Raw genomic sequence first — 25,832 nt, 5'->3', positions numbered from 1 at the left:
TCGTCGCTAAAGACTATACGTCCCCAGTCGGCATCATTCCAGCCTGATCGAGCCATGCACCACTGTAATCTGGCACCAAGAAGCAATCATCCGATTGCTTCTTGGTGCGTCAATTTTTTTGTTGTAGAGTGCATATCATAAAATTTTAGAGTCTGGCAAAAAACCATATATTCAGTTAATTTTTTTTTTTTTTTTAAGTTTAAAATTGTGTACTAAATATGTGGCAATAAGAACTATAATTTTAAAAACCAGATTTTCCAATGAACCATTATAATCTGAACAGAAAAAAATACCGAATGAATAGTTTAAATACCGTATATTTTGTGTTTTATTACCAGAATTATGTTGTTTTTTTTACCAGAAATGTTAATACTATCATACAATCACAGTTCGATAATTTTAGTAGAATTTTTTTTCCGTGTAGGAGTGCATATTGGAACGCGAAAACATGACCATTAAATCGAAGTTATTAAGGGTCAAAAGTATTTTCTTTCGAGTTGTAAATATCTAATGCCATGAAAATAACCAAAACGTAAACAAAAAAAGGGTTTCTGGCAAAACCCAAATAACTATTTTAAATTTACTTCTAAAGATTATTTTCTTTCTGTCTGTACTAATAATGTATACGAAAAGAATAACTATTAATTACTTGTACTAACAGCGTATCATTAAAAACAAGGTATATTTTCAAAAAGTTTCTAGGAATTTTTTTAAGCTGTAAGAATAAAAATAATTAAATTAAAGCAATCTGCTTCGTTCAGTTTAAACCCTAAGAGGAAGTAGAGGTAATAATAGTTAAAATTCAAAATTACAATTATATTTATACAGTAAAAACTAAGAACAATTTCCTTTCTTTTTCATTTATTGGAAAAACTCAGATGATCAAATTTAATTACGTTTCGTCGATTATTTCGTTTTTCTTCGCTTACGTTTTATATTCTTTTATGAAATTAGCATTAAAAATTAAAGCAAATGGAATTTTTTCGAAAGAAAAAAAACAGAATTAATAATTAGATGATCCATGAAGAAAATTAAATTTCTATAAAAAAGCAAACTAATGTCCCTTTAAGGAAATATTACAAATAATAAAATATTTAAGAAAAAAAACTTCTATTACTGGATCGTTGAAAAGCAACTTTTATAAATGAGGCCTCTTTAGATAAGAATAAGCAATATTAATTTAAGAAAAAGTTCATATATTTAATGGAACATTAAATTATTTCTTTTCCTAATCATTTTCCGCCATTACAAATAGAAATTAAAATAATGATTAAAAGCTCTGTAAATAATGCATTCATTTAAAAAAAAGTGCTTAAAGCACGAAAGAAATCATTTATGAAATATTGATTATTATTCGCTGGTCTTATTAAAAATATCACGCATTCATAAGATAATTTTAAATCTTACATTAGTTAAAACAAGTCCCTTACTTAACGAGAAATTAGAAATGAAAGAAATTTTGAGTAATCATATTTGAAGATATCTTAATTATGAGTTATTTTAAATTACTCGTTTTTAAATTACTCCAAATTCTAGCGTAATCACACGAATGGTGTGATTGCGCCTGAATTTGTTGTAAGCGTTCTCCATTATTGGTGTTTAGATTTAACCACAACTTTTGAAATATATGTGAGTGATCAATTTGATGTTAAATAACATGTTCCTTTACGCAATATTTTGGGTTGTCAAGTTCAGTGAGATATGACACCTCTGTTTTCACAATGTAAGTATAACACAATTGTATGAAAGTTTTCTTCTTTTAACTGACTATTCCTCTTGTAATTTTTCGTTAGTGCAATGATATTTTTAACAAAGAAACTTCGATAAACCTCATTTCCCATGTTATTTTCATGTTTGATGTTGTTATTATGTTAATTTTTGTTCCAAATAAACGTATCCCAGCACTTCTTAATATCTACTCCTATGACATGAATTTTCTTTTTCTTGGAATAAACTTTATATTGCTGTTATTTTTTTTTATTGTTTATTCTAATACGATTGTCAGATGGTGAATATAATTGTCAGACCATACATATTTGTATTTTTTTATTTATTTATTTATTTTGGTTTTCTAACCTACCTTATGTTTTCATTATATCTTATACTATCTTATACTTATCTATATCTTATACTTTGGGGGGCATGAGGAGTTTTCTTGATTTTCAATAAAATATCTGCTTTAAGAAAATAAACCATTCCAAATGCCGTAAAATGCTTGCTATGAAGATGTCTCATTGAAATTTCAGAAGTTACGCCATTATAAGCATCCCACGCAAAGAAATCTCGTCATTTTAAAATGACATTCTCCATTATCTGGCTTTAAACTATTCCATAGAATTTCAAAAACATCGTTTATAATCTATTATGTTTCTTATGTTTTCACTAATGATTCGAAATAAAACAATTATTATCTTTAGTTTTTTTTTCATCATGGTTTTTAGACACGGAAGTGTGTACTTTGTTAGCATTTATTATAAATAGTTATTTGAAATAAAGGTATTTCTAATGTGAGAAGTAAAAAATCAATTTTCAAATACAATTACCATATACTAAAAAATATTTCAAAAATTTAGATAAAAGGAGTCAAAACTTAATATTTAAAGCGTGAAAAAAGACTGTTATCAAAGCCTGAGAAATAACTTTTGAGAAAGATGAGATTTAAAAATATCAGGAACCAGTTTTATTCTGATTGTTTTATCTGTTGGCATTATTGAAAACGAGATGGCTGATGCCTTCGCAAAAGACGCAAGACAATTAAACACCAGCAAAGTTACTCATGTCACTCTCAGCGATATCAATTCAGTGACTAAGGCAAAATTCAATGATAGGAAAATCCAAATCAAACAACAAATACCTGAAATCAGTACCAATAGAACTCTAACACTAACAAGACTCCAGACAGGACTCTATAGGGGGAGGAAGATTCATGGTGACGGAACAAGGACTTACAGCCGCTGCAAAAATTGCCCAGACATAGAACTAACCCCCATACATTTTTTCAGTTGTCCCGCTATACTGGCGCAATTGCAGCAAATAAGTGACAATCCGTGGGCGGACTTATATGAAGAAAATTGCCTTCAAATTGCAGATGTTGTATATAGGACCTTTGATCACATTTAAAATTATTTTCTGTCCACGACACGACCCCAGCCAACCAACCCAGCTAGTTTTATCACCAGAGAAAACTTGGAGAAAGGAAAGATACCGTTAGACCTTTCAAGTTTCTTTTAAAAAATATACTTGTCTAATGTTTTTAAACCCACTTACTTCAATAATGAATCGTGAAATTTTGATAAAGATTTTGTTGTATTGTATATTATATTGTATTGCATTGTAAAATTCTTTTACTGACTCTTATGTGTATCATATCTTACTATAATGATAAATTTTAGTGTTCCTAAATAGCGAAAAGGGTAACGCCTACTCTATTACACGCACCAAGTTGTGTAAAAGACAATTCTTGGTGTAGTATGAAACATCTATATATGTATGACACCATTTACGCCATTTAGTGTCAAGTAGTTGCCACTTCTTGCGACGTTGAGATACACCACATTTTTTTTGAAATTGCACCTTTTTAGCCTGTTTTACAGCTATCATCATTTTAAAGTAAAATTAATGAACTAAAATTAAAATTCCAGAGAATATTTGTAAACTAAATTGGGGGGATTTTACTTCTAAGCATTCAATGTTCTCAAATTAAGTGACAAAATAAATACAACTGTTATTTTTCGAATAAAAGAAAATGGAAAACAAATACCTATGACTTGTGTAACAAATAGCATATCATTATCTTAGTGATTCTCTTTATTAAAGGATTGTATGGCATAACAAGATAAATATCGTTTTAGTTCACTGGTTTATATCATTGATGGTGCTTAAAATAATGTATCGAATCCATTTTCAGCTCATGTAAGATATCAGTTCAATGACTTGAAAAGATTAGAATAAATTACTTCTGGTAAACAAATGTTAGCGTAAGAAATACGCTTAGAGGCCAAATGCGGTCGACTGAATGATGTATTCAAGTTTTTTAATAGAAGTCGGGAACTGTTTAGATTAGTATTCTTATATTGTTTTTAAGGTGCGCCTTTACGAATACTAATTTGAAAGATGTTTTAAGAGCTTAATTAGGAATTTTACTAAATGTGTACACTGGTAATAAAAGTATAGTCAAAACAATCAGAATTGGCAAAAAATTTACCGTGTTTCTGGCTCTATGGGAAATTGAAAATGGCGGTAATTTTTACCTAAGCGCTTTGGAAAAAATAAAATATGGTTTTATTTCCTTCTTATTTAGTTTCAAATGTAGTAAAATTTGGTAATTTTATTGTAATAGCTGAGAGCATGGCATTAAAACCATTCATTCAGTAAAATTTACTTTTCATGTTTGCATTTTTACTAAATGTGTGGAAATAAGAAGTATAATTTTTAAAACCTGACTTTCCAGTAAACCGCAATCATACAAATTGAAAAATAACCGAATGAATGATTTAATTACCTAATATTTTGATTTTATTACCAAAATTTCGATTTTTTTTAAACCAGAAAGGTCGTTTACATACAATACGATAATTTAACCAGAATTTTTTTCACCGTGTAAAAGGGAGTATCATGAAATTATTTAAAATTTCAAGTCGATAAAAAATGTCATATCTTTACCAAAAAAATTTTTAGTCAAATACTTTGGTCTGAAATTTCATATTTTTCGTATGTATCAAAACGTTAACTTCAAAATATTTTTCAAAGCATAACTATAAAATTAATTTTAGTTCCAAAATATCAAGTTTAGAATGTAAACTTGCAGTAAAAAATTATATATAAAAGCAACTTCTAAATCTCTCGGTATCTATACATAAAAAAATTTCTTAACAAATACACATATTTATAATAATCAATCCAATCTTAGGATTGCATAATTATGTAGGTTCTTAGTAACGTTTTGGTTAAATTTTTCTCACGAGTTAATTTCGGAAGACCTAAATATTGCATTTCATTCATAATTTTTATAATTACTTCACACTCTAAACTTTTCATCTTTGAACTAATAAACAAAACTTCTTATATGAAATGAATTATTCTGAAATGTTAAAAATTGATATTGATAGAAATATGTTACCAAACAGAAACCTTTTTAGTTTATAAACATATACTTGAATTTAATAAAGAAATATAAAAACACATTCTGTCATTGCTAACATGAGCGTACTCACTATATCACGTTAATAATTATTATTCGTATACACAAAACAACTACTCATAATGCACGAACACTCGGGCACATACTCATTTGTCATCATGACAAAAATGAGAATAGAAAAAGATGAAAAACTTCACCACAGTAAGCCAATTTATTTTTATTTTACTTTCAACTGAATATATTGAAACAATGTATTTAAGAAAGAAATTTGGTTTTGTTTCAAAAGAAAGTTTTTAGAAACATCTCTTTCTTGCATTCAAGCGATCTCATCCGTAAAGTTTTTTGGATTAACGCGTGAACAACTTACACGGACTGATGCTCAGGTAGGCTAAAGATGTGTATGAAAACAGATGATTCTCATATCTTAAAATGATATTTGTCTCGGTTTCATACTTATTACTTTCATTTCAGGTAAACATATATTTTTTTTGCTAAAAATAACTAAACTAACAATTTTATTCCTAAAAGTTTCTCATTTGATCTCATTCTCATCATGTATGATAATGAATTTTTTTCAACATGATTTTAGTTTGGATAATTTTGGCCCTCTAAAATTTTTTTTCGATGTGAGTCATAGTTGATGTTTATATATCTCATGCAACACAATTGAATTTAAAGAAAAATTAGTTTGGAAGTTGACATAAATCCACATAAAAAGTGCTTGTCTTATAAATCTTTAACTTATTGGCTTATTCTTATCATATGTGATAGCAAGCTCTGAAAATTGTTCTGATGAGCCTTCTGCATTGATGAATGTTTACGCAGCTATTTCTTGGATATTATTTTAGGTATTTATTCTATCATGTAAATTTCAAGCCTAAAGCTAAATTGATGTGGAAGCTTTAATATCATAGCTTAAATATCATGGCTTATTCTCTTCATATGCGACATTAATACCAATGTTTTTCGATGCTGGCCATTTTTACAGTGTTGACAATTGCTTGTGCATGGTCGCATAGCGATTTCGTGCATATTACTATATTTCTACCATCACGTGAGTTTTGAGCTTAAAGGTGCAATAAATCGGCAATTTAAAGAAGATAAAAAGTCCAAATGATAAGTATTTATCATATTATTCTTTCTTTAGACTAATCAGTCTGGTATTTTCATATGTAGTATTAATTTCTTGAAATTGTTTCAATAGAGCTATTTTTTCAGCGTTGATAAGTGTTTGTGCATGTTCACCTAGTTTGCAATTAATGATAATTTAATGTGGAAATAAATAAATAATTTAAACTTTATTTATATCATTTTATAATACTTCGGTCAATCTCATTGGCTTATCATTATTATATATCATTTTTACGTATTGAAGTTTTTTCTATGTGAGCCATTCTATGTCATTCATTCATCATTGTGCTTTAGTAAATGCCTTCCAATGTTCAATTTGTAATTTTTTGTGCATCACTATATCTTCATATAAATTTTGAAGTTAAGATAAATTGATTTGAAAACTTGAAAATAAATAACCCAAATAATTTTTATAGTTTCTAATAATTGTTTTGTTAATCTCATTGGCATTTCTTATCACATGTGATATTAAACTCTTGAAATTTCATCATTGTTTTCGATTTTTTTCAGTTTGAATGAATGTTTGTGCAAGTGTGCATTGTTATTTCATTAGTATTCCTAGATTTCTTCTATCATGTCAGTTTTGAATTTTAAGACTAACTGATATGGAAGCTTGAAGAGTACTAAACCTAAAACAAGTTCTTAACTTGTAATTCTTCATTTGAATTCTTTGATCCATTCCTATTAAATGTGATGAATATGAAAAAGAATGATATTGAACTCTTGAAATTTCGTCATTGTTTTCTATTTTTTCAGTTTGAATGAATGTTTGTGCAAGTGTCCATTGTTATTTCTTTAGTATTCCTACATTTCTTCTATCATGTCGATTTTGAATTTTAAGACTAATTGATATGGAAGCTGGAAGAGTACTAAACCCAAAACAAGCTTTTAACTTGTAATTCGTCGTTTGAATTCTTTGATCCATTTCTATTAAATGTGATGAAGATGAAAAAGAATGATTAGTTATGCAGCTATTATTTCAGTGTTGATTAATGCCTATCCATGTTTCCACGCATTTCGTTGTGCATGATTTAATCTATATCAATGACCTGATGCGCTCTGAACTTTAAGAATAATTAATTTGTCAGTTTGGAGTTCAGAACATACATACAAAGATTATTTTTCTCGTAAGTCTTTATTTTTATTTATTAATATAGCAGTTAATGCTGACAGATTAGGTTATTTGACATATGTGATATTAAATCTACAGACTTTTTCCATATTCAGTCAATATTTACGTAGTATTTAATGTTTTTGTATATTCATGTAACAAATGCTTGTTCGTTATTTCATCAATGTTCGCAATTAAAAGGGCTTTCACTTTAAGGAAGCTAGCTAGTGGTAGAAGGAAAAAACTCAGTTAAACTTTGCCCATTTTATCAAAACAGATATTGTACAGTGAGCAAAAAAAATGAACCACCCTGAGTAACTTTTGATCTTATGATCGGATATTCACGTTCTAGAACTCAATCGTAATGGCTCAAGGGGATGACGTCAAATATAATAATTAAAAATGCAGACGATGCTTTAAGTTACGAAATCAGACACAAAAGCGTACTTTCTATGAATAAACATAAAATCTTTTTGTCAGATTCGAATTTCTGATCCCCTAAATACATATAAGGAGTAGCTGCAATCTGGGAAATATGGTTCCAATAGTTTGGTCGGAAGAGCTCTCCAAACCTAGGACCCCATAATATTAATTTTGCTTTTTGTTTATTTCATGATATCTCAAGAAATTTTAAGCGAATTGAAAAATTTTCGCACACAATTATAAAATTCGTTTATACAAACATAATTACATGCAAAAAATATTTTTTGTAAATACTTGTTATTTATTAAAGTTGGTCGAGAAAATTTTGAATTATAATACATAAATTTTTTTTGCATCATTTTAAGGAAAGTAATTTTACATGGCAAAATACAAATTTTGAGCGAAATCGGTTAAATAGCTATTGAGAAATTGAATTTTAAGTATCTGACTTTTAGAAATTCAATTTCACATAAAATTACATTCCTTAAAAAAAATTGTGTCCTTTATAATTCAAAATTGTTTCGACCATTCATAAATAATATAACAGAAAGTAATAAATGTTTACTGAAAGCTAATTTTGCATGAAATTATTTTTGGATAAATGGATTTTATAATTGTGTGTAAAAATGTTTCGATTCGCTTAAAATGAATCAGAAATCTGAATCGGTTGATCGAAAAAATTTTATATTTATTCAGAGAAAGTACGATTCTGTATCTGATTTTATAACTTAAAAAATTGTCTTCACTTATTATTTAGCATACTTGAGATCACCTCCTCGAGTCATCAAAATTGAGTCCCAGATCTTAAAGATCCAATTATTAGATCAAAAGTTATTAAGGGTGGTCTGTTTTTTGGGCGCACTGTGCATTTTATCAAATTATTGCTACTGATACTCAAAAATTAAAAATTACTACCCAAAAATGTAAATATTAGTCATGAAATTTTCTGCTCTTTTGACATTTCTTAATTTCTGTTTATTTTTAACCAAACATAAATGTTTTATGCTTTTTGCTAGTCTTTTGTCATGGCATAGCATTGATGAAAATAGTTATCTACTCGGTGGAAAAAAAATATATTTTACTTTTCTGAAATTTGTTTTATAATTTGAACCAATAACTAAATTAAATTTTTTTCATAAATTTATTGTATCAAATTATATGTAACATGAAGAAATGGCACGTAGCCCAAGTGTAAAATATTTTCTGAAGGAATTATTAGTCAGTTAAATGTGAAAGCTGAAAAACCAAATCGAAAAAAAAACTTTAATACATTTTTCAAAAATATTAATTTTTTGAAATATTTGATAAAGAACTATTGCTTGAATATACAATAAAGACAATTTTTTTTATTCTTATTAATTACTAACATGTTAGTCATCTAATTTTGTGCTTATGTTAACATTGATTTATGCTTTATAATTTTGTGAGCATGTAAAAAAAAAATATATAAGAAAATGCAAACAAATATAAAAATGAAAATAAAGGTAAATTACAGGAGCAATAGTCATAGCCAAAACTCTGTTTGATGTTAATTTTTGAATTTTAAACGGAAAACAGCTAGGAAAGTTCAGCGCAATCTTAAAGGTTAAATTTTCTTACCGGACAACAGCTTTGGCACTTTTGTTTCATTTTAACAGTTGTCCTCACACCTTATTTATAATTCTTCAATTTTGTGATTCAATATTCATAAAAGTCTTCTAACCGAAATGACTTGCACTGAAAGACCTTCTGAAACGCATCTATTTGTTTTGCAAAATAATATTTTATTTATCTTATATTAAGATTCGGTTTTAGAATTTGAAAATTTTCTACATTCTAAAATAAATAATATTCGCTTATAAATTGTAAAATTGTCCTCTTTTTGTTTGATTTTTTTTTCTCAAGTCTCTCTTTGAATAGTATCATTATTGATTGTTACAAACCATAAAATACAGTTTTATTTTTTGTTTGCCTCAATCAATAGCAATATTTACTTTGCTGTTAGAAAACATAGTAACTAAGAGCTTCCAGGTAAATCAAATGACTATATGAAAAATTGCCTTTAAATGTCTCAAACTAAAGCATCTTTGATTTAAAAAATGTCTTTGAGGGGAAAAAATGCAACGTTTTATTTATGAACTAAGGAAGGCGAAATCATCAGTATCCAACGAAATTTTTTTCTAATTCATAATTCGCTAGGTTTTAAAATATTTCTTACAAACAATTAACTTCCATTTCTTCTATTTTTATTAAATGTTTCAGAAATAAATTTTTATATTATCAAAATTTGTATAAAATTGTGGAAAAAAAAAGTTCAATTTCCATTTTATTATCTAATTATTATATGAAAATACTTTAAATTTTCACTGTTTTAGAGAAGGAACTATTACTTAGTAATAATTTTTTTATTTGAATTTTATTTGTAATTTATATTTTGTATTTTAATATTTTCTTCAACTCTAAAGCAACCTATTTTATTTTTTCTCCTTATTTTTTGATATTTAATTTTTCAAGAATGCGTGACATCAATTGTAAAACTCACCGGGAGCATATAATAACTATGTATAAATCAATTTTTTTCTCCTCTTTTCGGGGAGCTCATTTTATTTTTACACTTAAAAACATTTCTTTAAAATACAAACGAAAAGTAAACAACAAACTTAAAAATATTTCCTCTGTTTATATTCAATCTGAGTTTTTTTTCTATATTTCTTTTCGTTGAACCATTTCTTTTTATTACTCAACTCTAATTTCTACCCCACCAATAGCATAACAATAAAAGATTTGACCAATTAAAGTATTGATTGATTTGAACTTGCAATAAGAATTTTCAAAACAGAACTGGCAAGAAGCAGAAAAAGAAAGATTTCCTTGAGGTCAAGAATACATGTTTATCTTGATAAAACCTGCATTACTGATTCTATCATATATCAAAATTCAAGACACAATAGCCGTTATTACTGAATTGATATTCCATTGAATTACATTTGGGCACGATACATGTCAAATTACGAATATTGTTCTTTTACTATTTCAAAAATGTAATAGAAGATTAGCATTTTGAAAAAAAAGCATGATAATATGAATTTTCTGTATCTGTGTTTAAATCTAGGTATTAAACAAGATACATTTTGAATATTAGCAATAGCATTTGTTATACGAGTAATCAATTTCAAGAGAACAAAAAAATAAAAAAATTACGATGATTTTTTTAAAACTTAATATTCAGTACAAGGATTTTTAAAATTTGCTTTAAGAAATCCTTACTAATCTGTTATTTAATTTCAGGATTTAATTTTGGCTAAAAATTGATGTTACAGTTTTTTGTATCTAGAAAGAAATAAAGATATAAAATAAGGAAAAAATATTTAAAACCCGTATTTTAACTTTTCATTCCAAATGAAAAAATTTATGTGTCATATCTTATTAATGAATAACACATTTTTTGTGCTCAAACCTTCCAGAAATGGTAAATTGTAATTACTATTTATAAAGATATGAAAGAGTTTTAAGGCTAATTACCTTTTTGAATTGCAGCAATTCTGAAATTGTTACTGTTCTCAAAAAATGTTACGTAATTTCAATAATTATTTAAATAATATGCTAATTTTACGCAATAGTAAACATTTATATATTCACTCATAGGAATGTTAAATATACTTTTAAAAATTGGTTTAACGTTGAACCGTAATGCGGAGAAAGTTTGCTGTCTCCTTATTAAGGGGATAAATTGAACGATGTTTCCATTAAAATTGGATCACTATACCATGAAATCAAGTTTAAGATGGAAGTATTTTCTGTTCATCTATATTTTTTTTTGTAACCGGTGTTAAGCAGCTGACCCAGTTTTGGTTATTAAAGCTATCAAATCTCAACTCCGTAGTCTTGTAATTATGAACCCAACCCAGAAAACTAGAGAACTCCTGGATCAACCATTTGAACAAACTAGTTTTCGTTTTTATTAAAACTGATCCACATTTGCGTAACATGGAGATAAAAACTGCTAAAAACTCCCAAGGTTAGTCCGGCAGCAAAGGGATTCCAACCCATGAGCCCTCTACCACTGAGAATTTTAACGTCAGCACTGTCGTCGGTGCGAGCTGGCAGCATAATTCGCATCGATTTGTCATCGTTGAGGTTCGAACCTGGGTTGCCTTATTGGAAAGCGAATGCTCTTTCACACTGCCTAAGACAATTTTCTACACTAACTGAAATAACAACAAAATTCTCTAACCTCCGCATAATGAAATGTTCTCTCCTCTGCATATTTGAATCCTCTGTATATTATCCTTTCTATATTGAATAACTAAATAATGAAAGATAAATTGGTAAAAAAATAGAAGAATGAAATTATAATAAATAATTGGGATGGATTAAAATCAATATTTTTCATTGAGCTTTCTGAATAATTTCAAAATTCCAATAGAGTCTTTTTCACTTTAAACTTATTAAAAACCGAATTTATTGAATTTTGAGCTAATAACAAATTATTATTATTTTTCCTAATAACAAATAACTTTATTTTGCGACTTCTTAGACGGTTGAACTGATCAGGTGCAGTATATTTTCTTCAGATTGCTAAAAATAACACATAAAGAAGGCCAGATCATTTATGAGCATAAGAATAGAGCTTCTTTTAAATAAAGTGCATTTTAATAAAATTGATAATATATTATTATAAAATATTTTATAAAAATGATGTGCAGTGCGCAGAATGAAAAAAAAAACAGACCACCCTGAATAACTTTTGATCTAATGATCGGATCTTCACGTTCTATCTTAATTGTTTATGGGGTGACTTCAAATATGCTAATTAAAAGTGCTGACGATATTTTAATCTACAAATCAAACACAAAAACGTACTTTCTCTGAATAAACATGCCTTTTTGTTGCTGATGGATTTGGATTTTTGACTCCCAAAATATAGGGGTTAGCCACAATCTGGGAAATGTGGTCCCAATGGTTTGGTCAGGAGTGCGGTCCGAAGTTTGGACCCTTAATGTTAATTTTACTTTTTGCGCATTTCTCGCGGTTTTTAAAAGCAAATTGAAAAAATTCTGCATGCAATTAAAAAATTCATTTATCCAAAGATAATTGCGTGCGAAAAATAAATTAAAAAAATATTTAGTATTTTGTTTTATTTTATTTAATACAAGTCGAAAAATTTTCCAATAGTAAGGTAAAAAAAATTTTTACATAATTTTAAAGAAATTTTATAGCACATAATATTACATGGCTAAATACAAATTTTGAGCGAAATCGGCCGAATAATTCCTGAGAAATTGAATTTCAAAAAAGTCAGATTCTTAAAATTCGATTTTTCAGGAACTATTACTCCAATTTAATGAAATATTGTATTTTTCGTTGTAAAATCATTTCCTTCAAAATGACATAAGATATTATGTACCTTAAAGTTCATATTTTTAGTAAAAAATAAAATAAAATAAAATAAAATAAAAAAAAATAATATAAAATAAAATAATAAAAAATTATAAATATTTACTAAAAGTTTTTTTTTTTGCAAGGAATTATCTTTGGATAAAGGAAATTTATAATTGTGTTCAAAAAATTTACAGATCATTCGAAAAAGTCAAGAGATATGGTGAAATGCTCGAAAAATAAAATTAACAATAAGGGGTTCAAACTTTGAACTGCTCTCCTGACAAAACTGTTGAAACTATATTTCCCAGATTGAGGCTACCTCCTATATTTTGGGGGTCAGAAATCCGAATTCGTCGAAAAAAGGTTTATTTGTTCAGAGAAAGTACGTTTTTGTGTCTGATTTCGTAACTTAAAATATCGTCTGCACTAATTAGTTAACATATTTAAGGTCCCTCGAACCACTAAGATTGAGTTTTAGAACGTGAAGATAGGATTATTAGATCAAAAGTTATTCAGGGTGGTCCATTTTTTTATTTTCCGCACTGTACTATAAAATATATTTTTGTCCGCATTCTTTCATGATAGAATCATATGTTATTATACTGTTCATCTATTGAACATTTGATATTGATTTCTTCATTCATAATCCTTTGACAGTATTAGTTTAGTAATATACATGTTATAAAATCCTGCCATAAATTCTGGTCATATGAGCTCTTTTAAATTATGATTAATATGATTACACTATAAACATTTTGAAAATTTGAAGATGAATAATGAAACAAGTCACTATTATTCATTTACTGAATATTGTAAATATTTACAATAATGTCTCCTATATCAGGTATTTAGTACATAGGGTCTTTTTAATTGTCGCTTTTTACTATGGATCATGAATTTTATTCTTGAATGCATTTTTATTCCTTGTGCGTTGTCAGATGTAAAATAATCTTATTTATATTATTTAGTGAGTAGAACCAATATGTTCAAAAACGTGTTTAAAAATATATTTTTTTAGGAGATGACGAAATCTTGGATAAAGTTATTAAAGTTATGTATTTTAGTTGAATTATGCAGTGCTGTACAAACGTCCTTCTTCGGTGACAAAACACTTAAAGGGACGTTGTTAAGTATGTATTTTTATTGTATTTATTATCTTTTGATCCTTTAATCGTTTACATGAAAACATTAAATAAGTTAAATTTAAGAATATCAAAACATCTACTACTTGTAAGATTTCTAATAATTTTTTAATGTATTAAATTAGTTTTTTTTTCTTTAATTTTTGTGGTATTTTTTCTAAACAATTCCTTTTCCTGGGCTGAGAACTTGTTTATGCCCAGATAATTTGGGCTAGTTTTTTCCCCAAAAAATATGTATTTTTTTCATCGATTACATCTTATAATATTTAATAGAACTACAACAAAATTAAATATAAATGTCTAGAATTATGCAAGTTTCAACATTCGAAATATCAAGTACTTTATTTACTATAGAAGTTCAGTATACTGCTACGCAGTAACATTTTTTTCAACAATTTATTTTTATTAAATAAAATACAACAGGAGTGTATTTTTCATTATAAAAATAATTCCTTTATGCTATAATTATTTTAATGCAAGTAGTTCCTTGTTATAAGTACTTTATTTCCATTGATTACATCTTATTACATTTTAAACCTAACTGCAAAAAATTCCAGTAAAAAATATTGGTACCTTAAGTTCAGCATGCGTAAAATTGTTTACAGTGATTTTTTACAGTAATACTTTTTAATTTCTGTAAAAATTACGACGTATCAGATTTTTTGTTCCATAAAATTTTATGATAAAAATGGGTTTTACGGTAAGGAGTAACAGCACTCAGGGTGCCAGTAGTTCTTACCATAATTATATTCTAAATTTTTTACAGTGTAAAAATTGAAATAAGTTTCTGAAATTCTAAAATTTTCAAGATCAGAAGCATCAAAGTATATAATTTGGTCCAAAAATTTAGTAAACAGCCAAAGAATACCTAAGGTAAAACATTGTTTATTAAATTTATTTCTTATCAGATGAAGTGCAGCAAACGAATAATTTTTCGATGTAAAAAAAATCATTGGATCGTTAAGAAGAAAGGTATCTTGAAAATAGAACAGCTTGAATAAAAATAAGTATCATCTATAATATAATGCCACAATTTATGGATTTATGTGTTACAGGAATCCCTAAAAAGTGCTATTTATAAACTTACAGCACCAGATTATTAAGAAATAGAATTATAGAGTTACATTTTTTTTGTTGATATAAATCGAAATACGGAAACAATTTTTAATGAAGGATACTCATATTTTGAACTGAAGTGCTTTTTGCGCCTAAGAATTCTTCATTTTTTTGTTCTTTTGCTATCATTAAGCTCAATTTTCATAGTTACTAAAAGACATTTTTTGCAAATAGCTGATTTTATAAAGCATAAAATATGTATACACACTATATTATATTGCCGGGTTATAATTGAAACATTTCCATTTCTAAACTTTTGATTCTTTGTTTGCCTTTAATTAAGTAAAACTAATATAATATAATATAATATAATATAATGTAATGTAATGTAATGTAATGTAATGTAATGTAATGTAATATAATATAATATAATATAATATAATATAATATAATATAATATAATTATGAATATAAATGTTAATGCTAATACTAATATGCAAGATTTGAGGAACTGCTAACAACAAAAAATTAAAAGAATAGAAATACGAGATAACGCTAAGCAATGGAATACAAATGAATATGCATTTGAAATCTTTTACGGTTCAAATTTTACGCATACTTGGTTTAGTTGCAGTTTTCTAATGTTCTGTTAAAAGTGGAGAATGTGAGTTAAAATATTCTTTAAAAGAAATTACAATATTTCATGTTTGGTATGTATCAATTAAAGCAATAATTTGTTCTAGGCAAACCTGTATTAACCATTGTGCGCTTTTTAAGTATCCCATGCTCATCACCCAATGGTCAAATGTCTGGTGTTTGTTATTCTCTTAATGATTGCGTCAGAATGAGAGGAACTCAAATAGGAACTTGTGCATCAGGTTTTGGTGTTTGTTGTATATGTAAGTGTTTCAGAATTTATTTCTGTAAAAATTATGTATGCAATTAAAAACGGAACTTGCGAATAAGGTTTTGACCTTTGTTTTAGATGTAAGTGATTTATAATTTTTAATTCATTTATATAAATACCAAAGCTAATAAATTTAATTAGTAACTGTTAATTTATTTATTCATTTTTGCTCATGAATTTGAACTACTTAACATTCTACATTTCATTACACTCACATAATTATATTAACATTTTATACTTATAAAGTGGTTAATTGGTTTTGGTGTTAGACATTTCAATTACTTATTTTCTTATGATTAACGTGTCGCAATCTAATATAAACTTGCCATCTTTAATAATTCGAATTTCGGTGATTTGTCTAAAAGTGCAAATGTTCAAACAAATTTGTAAGAACTAAGGTTTATTCGGACTAACTAATTTGAATTAACTAATATTCATAAAATTGTCTCTTTAATTGGGAGATTTTTGTTTATTCTAGTGTTTTATTCAAAACTCATCCGAATGTGTAATTTTTTTTAAAAAAAATTATGAATGTTCCTTTAGTTTAAGGTATTTATGTATTTATAACTTTTACTCTGTTTCCGGTAACTATTTTTCTAAGCATGCGTTTCAATATTCATCTTAATTTCAAAATTTAAAAGTTATTAAAATTAAAATTCCTTTTATATGTTTTCTAACAAAGCCGCATATTTGGTAGTAGTCCTTAAAATAAAGAAAATTAATATCATTACCAGAACTCGATTTTTGTGATTTTAAAAATTAGGGATTAAAGAAAAACAAAATTTCTCGTAGCTAAAATATTACTTTCTTCTTTTCTTTAACTTACTATTAATGAAAACCAAAACTTAGTGTTAGCAACGAAGTGACAATTTTAAAACTTAGCCTTTTCTAGAAATAAAATATCTTTTTTATCAATTAAAGACAAATCATTAAAAACTTCAAAAGTAGGGAATTGCTATTAAAATTTATCTTGAAACGTTCTTTAGTATATTTAGTATAAAAATAAATAGTTTAATGGTAAGAAATTTTGTCGGAGATAATTGTCTGGGAAGTAATTTTTTCTACTTGTAATACTAACTGCAAATATGGGAGAAATAATATTTTTTATTTTCAATTGAGCTTAATGAGATTTTTTTGCATCTTTTTATTACAATAATATATATGTATCTGCTAATAGAACTATTGTTTTTAATCACTGATGATTGGATAGAACCACTTAATATTAGACTATTTACTAAAATGGATTTTTGCTAGCTTTTTGGAGATGTTTACAACATGCTAAAAACATCTTTTTTTAGAATTCAATATTTTTCTCTCAATTTAATACCATGTTTACGTGTAACTTAAACTGTTATGTTATGTGTATTTTTGATAGTTCAGAGAACTTGTGGAACAGCGACTAATCAAAACTCAACTCATTTTGTTAATCCTGGATACCCAGAAGTAATCGAAGAAACGTCTGATACAACTTGCACCATATCATTATATCGCCCACCAAGAGTTCCAATTTGCCAAGTACGATTAGACTTTCTAGAATTCGATATTACTAAGCCTACTAGTGGAGATTGTCTTGATGATCAACTTACTATTACTGGAAGTAATGTAAATTCACCTATACCTGTATTATGTGGTCGAAATGCAGGGCAACATGGTAATATAATATAGTTACTTTTTCAATACTTTACAATTCAACACTGAACCATATGGGGCTAATTTTCTGCACGTTTAATCCAGTTTTGAATTGAACCTTCCAAGTTGATATTAGACTGATCCCATTCAAATTTAAACCAAATAAATTTGCGATTATATCCATAAACTTTGCACCTTTTTTAAAGGTATCAGGTTCAACTTCCCCCATTCTTCATGTTAACTTATAGAGGATTACATGAAAACAATTTCCCCACTTATTATATGACTATTAAATATTTTTCAATATTTTTCATCATTTTATTCTTATTTCTTAATGGCACTTAGTTAATTAAAATTTTTAAATGTCTTTTAAACTAGATCAAATTTTACTAAGGTGACAATGATAGCTTAGAATACATTTTGAAAATACTTTAAGTCTTTAAAATCAGTGTTTGGAAGCATACTTCCATTAAAAACTTTTTGAAGAATAAAATGAAATATTCCAAAATATTAGTTATGGACTTTAAAAATAGGGAAATAGCATTTATATTATTCATCATAGGTTAACATACGAGTTGTGTATTTACAAAATTTGCAATATCAGGTGAATTTCGAGTGGTACATAATTTTTATCAAGAAATCTATTCATTGATTTAATTACATAATTTCTTAATTTCTTTGAACTTTCTGATAAAATAATAATTTTTCATTTTTGAAAGTGATATGATTAAATTAATTGTTATGCTTTTGATTATAGTTTACATTGATGTTGACAACAGCGTTGGACCCGTTCAGTTGACAGTATCTACAAAAGGAGTTGGACGTCGAAAATGGAATATTAAATCTTCATTTATTGAATGTGCAAATCCGTCTAGAGGTAGAAAATTTTCCAATTTGCTTTTAAATATCTAAAGAAAATATGAACTACTTATAATCATTTCACTTTAATCTATGAATTTAATCTATGAATAAACAACAAGTAAATTTTTGAATCTTTAAAAAACGTGCCTATTGTTTTCAACTCTGCGCACTCGATTTTTCTAATTTCAAATAATTAAAATTACAATTTTTCTGTTTCATTTGTAATTTGAAACATATATTCTTTAATCATATTGCAGTGGAAGATGGTAAAACAATTTTGGCTTTTTCTAAATATTCCACAAGTTTTTATCTCTTAAAATAAAAATATAATTATAACTATCGCATACTTGTTTTATGGAGGGAGGAAGGAAAAAACTTATTGTACACGAAACTAATTTCATACCATTAATTATGGTGCCAAACCAATAAAACCTCAACTATATAAAGCGTCGCAAAATTTTTTCTTTGAATATTTATTCAAGTAACTGTGTATATCATTAGTGCAGTTAGATATAAGGTTAACGAAAAAATATTGCTTTAAGAAAATGTGTTGAACCCTGCGTACTCAACTTTTCAAAATTTAATGATTTCGGTAAGATTTTATTAAAGTTAAAGATTTTCAGTTTTGTTTGAAAGTAGAAACTTCTATTTTCCATTTGTATTACAATAGGGAAAGGAGAAATAATTTCGATATTTTCCAAAATTGCTCCATGCCTTTTTCTTTCCTTAAATAAAACTGTAATTGTACCTATAACTTTCTTATTTTAGGAGAAAAAGTGAAAAATCTTACTAAACACAAAAATTTATTTTATAACATTAATTACGATATAGAAACTAACAAAGCGTACTAATTTTTTTTCTAATATTTATTTAAATAACTGAATAATTGCCCAGTTCAATTCAATATTTAATCAGTTAGATATCCGGTTAATGGAAAAGTATTACTTGTACAAAAATTAACGCTCTCGAATTTTCAAACTTTTATAATTTCTACAAGAAATCATTTAAGTTCTCTTCAGTTTCGAAAAATTAAATCATATATCTTCCAGTTGTACAGTAAGCAGAAAAAAACGGACCACCCTGAATAGCTTTCGATCTAGTGATCATATCTTCACTTTCTAGGACCCAATCCTAATGGTTCGAGGAGGTGACCTCAAATTTACTAATTAATTTGTGCAAATGATAATTTAAGATACGAAATGAGACACAAAAACTCACTATATGTGAATAAACATGCATTTTTTTAAAAGGACTCGTATTTCTGACCTTCAAAATATACGGATAGTCGCAATTTAGGAAACATGGTCCCAAAAGTGTGGTCAAAAGAGCAGTCGAAAGTTTGAACCCCTTAGTGTCAATTTCACTTTTACCGTATTTCACCAAATTTCAAGAATTTTTTAAGAGAATTGAAAAAAATTTGCCGGCTATAGAAAATTCTTTTATCTGAAGATAATTCCATGCAATGATTAAATGAAGGTAATTCCATCCAATGCAAAATTTGAGCGAAATCGATCGAATAGTTCCTGAGAAATCCAATTATAAGGAAGTCGTCTATTTAAAATCCAGATTCTCAAGAAATATTCTGCCGATTATGCTCAAATTTTGCATTTTGCCAATTTTAATTATATTCTTTAAAATGATGTAAAAAATTGTACACAATACTTTACTATTAAGAAATTTTTTTACTATTATTAAAAAGAACAATAAAATTTTTTAAATATTTACTAAAAGTTATTTTTTGCATGAAATTATCGTTGGATAAACGAATTTCGTAACTGTGAGCAAAACTTTTTCAATTTGCTGAAAACTTCTCGTGATTAGGCGAAATATGCAAAAGTAAAAAGAACATTGAAGGGTTCAAACTCTGAACCCCTCTTTTGCTTCTACCTTAGGATCATATTTTTCAGATTGCGGATACCCCCTATATTGGTGGGGGGAGGGGGGTNNGGGGGGGGGGGGGGGGTCTGAAGTCTGAATCCATCAAGAAAAGGCATGTTCATTCAAAGGAAGTACATTTTTTGTCAGATTTCGTAGCTTAATCGTAATATCGTTTTAATTAATTAGCATATTTGAGATCTCTACCTCGAAACATTAAGTTTGAGTTGAACGTGAAGATGCGATAATTAGATCAAAAGTTATTCAGAGTAGTTCAATCCGAGAGTGAGTCAGTTCCATCCGTTTTTTTTAAGCACTGTACTACAAACGATAATGTTAAAGTGATTTTGGCATCTTGCAAATACTACACGTGCTTTTCGTTCTTTAAATAAAACTATAATTATGCGTATTAGTAACTTACTTTAAAGGGAAAAACAAAAGACCTTATTGCGCAAGAAGACTAATTTTATATCACTAATTACGGTACTGAACCTATAAAACCTGAACTATACAAAGCGTACTAAAATTTTCTTCTAATATTTACTTAAATAGCTGAGGCGAAGAAAAACTCTGTAATTCAATATGGAGTTTGTTCCAAACAAAAGTCAGTTGTTTGGGTGAAGAACATCTACCTTTACTCTAAAAATACGCCCCAGGAGTAGCGAACATGCAAAGAATCTAATTATATATTCCGGAACATGCATGTATGCCACTTTGCTAGGTAATCAATAGTGACCTCTTACGGGCGTCTTAAACTTAAGAAGAGGTGCACAGATAAATGGCTGAGGAACATCTACGATTTTTAGTGTCCTTAAATGTCGCACTCCCCAAGGGGTCACTGGGTTAATTACTGCTTTTGAGGCTCTGAAAGAGGAACCTGAAATTCACAGACGAGACAAAAACGATTGACGGCATGCTGTTTTTTAGATTTCACTATCATCAAATGAAGTTCTTTATCGGAAGAATTGTTTCTTTTAAGCAAAAACTTGAAAAGTAGAGAAAAGATTAGTTTTATTAAGAATTTTATCAAAGAAATTCTCGCTAATGAAGCATTTTCCTTCTTTAATGGTTTTTTAAAGTAAGAAAAAGGCATTGAAGTTTTTAACTCTAAGATTTTCAGATTCAGTTATTATTAATTTAAAACATAAAATAAATACCAATGCAAGATAAATATTTTCCTATGAAGAAGTTCTTTTTAAGTACAAGTTTGAAAATTAGAGAAAAATTAAGTTTACACTACTTACAAAGGAGATTTTCAAAGAATCTATCGCTAAGGGAGCAACTTATTTTTTTTAACATTAATGCCTTTTAAAGTAAGAAAGTCTCGAAGATTTTCTAAGCTTAGAGTATAAGTTATTTTTTCAACATTTTAGATTATATGTACATGTTATCTGTAAAACAAGTTCACTGGAACTTTTTATTCTGTTATGTATAAAATTAAAATGTTAATTGTGCTCATATTCTCCTAATCACCCAAATTTAACGACACACAACAATATTTCAGCTCCACCAAATTGTCTCCAGTATTACACAGGACCAGAAGGTCGATTTTCCAGCTTTAATTACGTACCAGGAGAAAGTTCTGCACAAAGTGGTGGATACCTCAACAATCAAAACTATGCCATTTGTTTCCGTAAAGAAACTGGACGATGTTCTCAAACATACACAGCAGATTCTATAGAAAGTTTTATACTGTTAAACTTGAATTCAAATAATTCACCTACAGTTGGAGGTGGTGAAGCAGGACTAGGAATCGTTGAGTGTCCAAGTGATTATCTTAGAATTGGAGGAGATCGGTACTGTGGTGCAAGACTTAATCCTACGACAACATCACCAAATCCCACTGTAAACGAGCCTGTCATTGGTAACACTTTATCCAGACTTTATTCACTTAACTATTCTGAATTTCAATTTTCTGAATGAATTTTAGTAAAAAATAGCTTTGAATTGTTTCATAAAATACAGAAGTAATATCACTTTCTTTTACTTATTATGATCTTGATAAACTTCAGTTTATTTTTTAAAAAAAGAAATGAAACCGAAGATGAAAGAAATGATCCCAAATAAATTGTAATGCGATAACTCATATTTATATTTTATTCAAAAAATTGCTATACAAATACCATTTAAAGATTCTGAAAATACCACCATTAATATGATAATTTACTAAAAACTGTTTTCTGTTTTTTCATCATTCCAATTTTTCATCATTTCATCTACCTTGCATTTAGTCAAGATCAAAGGAAAAGATATTTTGTGTTTCATCATGACGAAAATCTTGTAATGTGTAGTTAGTTTTAATTAAAAGAATGTTTAAATATCATGCAGCTGAATTTTTCAATTTGAAAATATAATTAAAAACAACTTATAGCAAGGATATCGCAAATTATTAAATAACCTATTTCCCATCATTTGTATAATGCTTGCTAAAAATGGACGGTTCTATGTTGCATTGTCTGAAAGTATTAACGCATAAAATCGCTCTAACTTTAAAGGCCTTTAAGACTCTTGGGCAAAATACTCTATTTTTGTAGACTTCAGTAAGCATTATTATTAGAAATAAAATTGTCTTAAAAGAATTTCATTGGGTAAAAATTGATTAGGCAACCTCATAAGGTTCCTATTAAGGTTCAAACTAGCCAAATAAAAATCAGCTTGGTTTACTTAGGAAAAAAACTGCAACCAGAATCTTTTGTATGTTTCATGTATGTTTTTTTCTGGGAAGTACTTTGATATCTCCTTTGAAAATCTTGTTATTTAATTTTAAGCTAGGTAAAATAATTGAGCTAGGTATGAATCTAATATATTTAGTCGTATTTATCTAATAAATTTGCAATATTTTTACAACTTGTCAATGCATAATAATTTTTTTTTCATGCTGTTTTTGCATACTCTTTTTCAGATTACTCTACTGGACCATTTACTGCAAGTTTTACTACCGATTCAGCGAATAATGCTATAGGCTTTAATTTGTCATATAAACAAAATCTATGTGGTTCTTTAGGATAAAGAGGTGGTATCAACATCTAAAAAAAAGCATGAATATTTAACATTAAGACATCCACTGATATGTTTTGAGATAATATGGCCAATGAGAGACTCATGATTTATACATTTATGTCATGAGTATGTTTCAAATACTATCAACGTACAAAAAATGCTGAAAGTCATACCTTCCAGTCGACGCCCAATCAGAAAAACTGCATTTATTTGATCAATACATTTTTAAAATATGTGTATTCTATGATTATTGTTTTGAATCATAAATTTTTAAAATTGTGTTTTCAAGGAATGAGTTTTGAATGAATTATCACCTGAATAAATAAATAAAAACGAATAATATTTGAATTTATTTGTATTCTTGCATAATTTTATTTAACTACGTTATGAGATGACTTTTAAAATTCATAAAAATGTCAAAGTGAGGTAAATAAAATATTTTCTCATTAAAAACAGCTTTAGGAAGTAAATTTTTTTTACCATAATATTTTATCAAACTTGAACATTTTCTTATGATGATGAACTTAAAATTTTCAAAACTTGCTAAATTTAATCCCTAAAGTATGTTTTTTTAGAAATTATTGTAAAGACAGTACGAAGTTTAACCATTTGTAGTCGTGCACTGTAAAAAATTTTCGTGTATCTAAACAACCAAAAATGGTGGCAACTACTTTACACCAAAGTAGTGTTTCCCTACACAAAGAACCATGGATAGTACCTGGTAAAGTGAAACACCTAAAATGTACTTTTACACTACTTGATGTAAAGTAGTCTCCACCAAGTTTGTTATTAGTAACACTAAAATTTATAATTACAGTAAAATATAAATACACATAAGAATTAGTAAAGTTATTTTTACGAGGCAGTATTAAGTTGTTTGGTAATTTTAGTTGCATACCTACGGTTAATCTTAAGATAAAATTAATTTGTAAATCGAACATACGCGTAGCACATCGAGAATATTGTTCGAACTAGGCTTAACAGAGCAGAAGCGTACAGATATTATACACTATCCTAGAACAATGAAAAAGACACTTTCAGTTTTCGACATTTTTCAAAATTTCTTTAGAAATACACAGAGAATTAATTTATAATGTTAGAGATGTTGGAGTCATAAGTATCAATGAAGTTTAAGATTTCAGAGGTTTGAGGAACCGGCAATAAATAACGAAATAAAAAAGGTTTTTTAACACTCTAATAATATAGAAAATATAGCAATAAACTTTTAATTTGTATCAATTACTTTGGTTATCATATGCAACAACTGCACAAAATTCTTTTAACGTTGTTTGAAAAATCGTGGAGATATGGACATTTTTATATTAAAAAAACTATATTTTTGTCCTACGTTTTTTTACTCTAACTGTTGAAAATTAAATAAAATTAAAAAGAAATTCCGGAGTAATTTTTAATTAATAACTAAAATATCATTTCAAAACAAAATTATGAAATTTTCTTAATGTTCTCCGTGCATGCGCGTTAGTAAATGAGTTCTTTAAATACTCATATCTTGCAGAATTTTTAACAAATTTGTTGTCAAATTTTAAAATGGTATTTTTGTCATTAATTAAAAATAACTCCCAAAATGTTTTTAAATTTTTTTAATAATTTTTTACAGTTATAGTAAGAAAATGTAAGACAAACAAATTAGTGTCAGTAAAAAATGTCCATATTTCCATGACTATTTAGGCTAGGTTTATGACTTTTTGTGCATTTATTGCACATGATAACCAAAGTAATTGATACAAGCTACAAGCTTATGACTATGTTTTTTCATAGGTTATTGCAGATTGATAAGGTAAATTTATTGAAATTGAACAACATAATTTATCTAAAAAAATGCGATTTTTGCTATAAAAACGTAAGTTATCTAATATTACTGAATGTACGATAGAATAGCATCAGCCAAATAGTATTAGCGGAAAAAAATATTGCAGTCCTTCAGGCTAAGTTTATTGAAATTGAATAACATAGAACTTACTTGATTTATCTAAAACAAAAAATTTGAGGGGGGGGGATTTTGAAAGATGTAATTTATCAGATATAATAGAATGCAAGGTTTGAACATTTATAATTAATTATGAATCCCATGAATTACGTTTCCTACGTTGATAAATTAACGATAATTCACATTTCTTTCACTAAGTGAAAATTATCATCAAAACTAATAAAATATGGTAAAATTTGCCGTGTTTC

At 27.4% G+C, this 25,832-nt stretch overlaps 1 protein-coding gene across 3 annotated transcripts in view; it reads left to right on the top strand.

Annotated features, from left to right (window-relative positions):
- LOC107443976 (uncharacterized) overlaps nt 1–23,984 on the top strand; it is a 166,173-nt gene extending 142,189 nt beyond the window's left edge. For 2 of the 3 annotated variants that reach the window (XM_071187945.1, XM_071187946.1), the window contains exons 2-7: nt 14,185–14,296; nt 16,108–16,263; nt 17,647–17,922; nt 18,658–18,777; nt 22,141–22,500; nt 23,539–23,984. In XM_071187945.1, coding sequence (XP_071044046.1) covers nt 14,188–14,296; nt 16,108–16,263; nt 17,647–17,922; nt 18,658–18,777; nt 22,141–22,500; nt 23,539–23,645 — 1,128 coding nt within the window. In that variant the 5' untranslated portion in view covers nt 14,185–14,187 and the 3' untranslated portion in view covers nt 23,646–23,984. Of the gene's footprint in view, nt 1–5,554; nt 5,612–14,184; nt 14,297–16,107; nt 16,264–17,646; nt 17,923–18,657; nt 18,778–22,140; nt 22,501–23,538 lie in introns of those variants that run through there. The other variant, XM_016058005.3, reaches the window with a different exon arrangement.
- Nucleotides 23,985–25,832: the final 1,848 nt, after the last annotated feature.

This window comes from Parasteatoda tepidariorum, chromosome X1 (genome assembly GCF_043381705.1).
Source record: "Parasteatoda tepidariorum isolate YZ-2023 chromosome X1, CAS_Ptep_4.0, whole genome shotgun sequence".
NCBI classification, from domain to species: domain Eukaryota; kingdom Metazoa; phylum Arthropoda; class Arachnida; order Araneae; family Theridiidae; genus Parasteatoda; species Parasteatoda tepidariorum.
The sequence above is the reverse complement of the archived record's forward strand: the minus strand, read 5'-3'. Positions and strand labels throughout refer to the sequence as shown.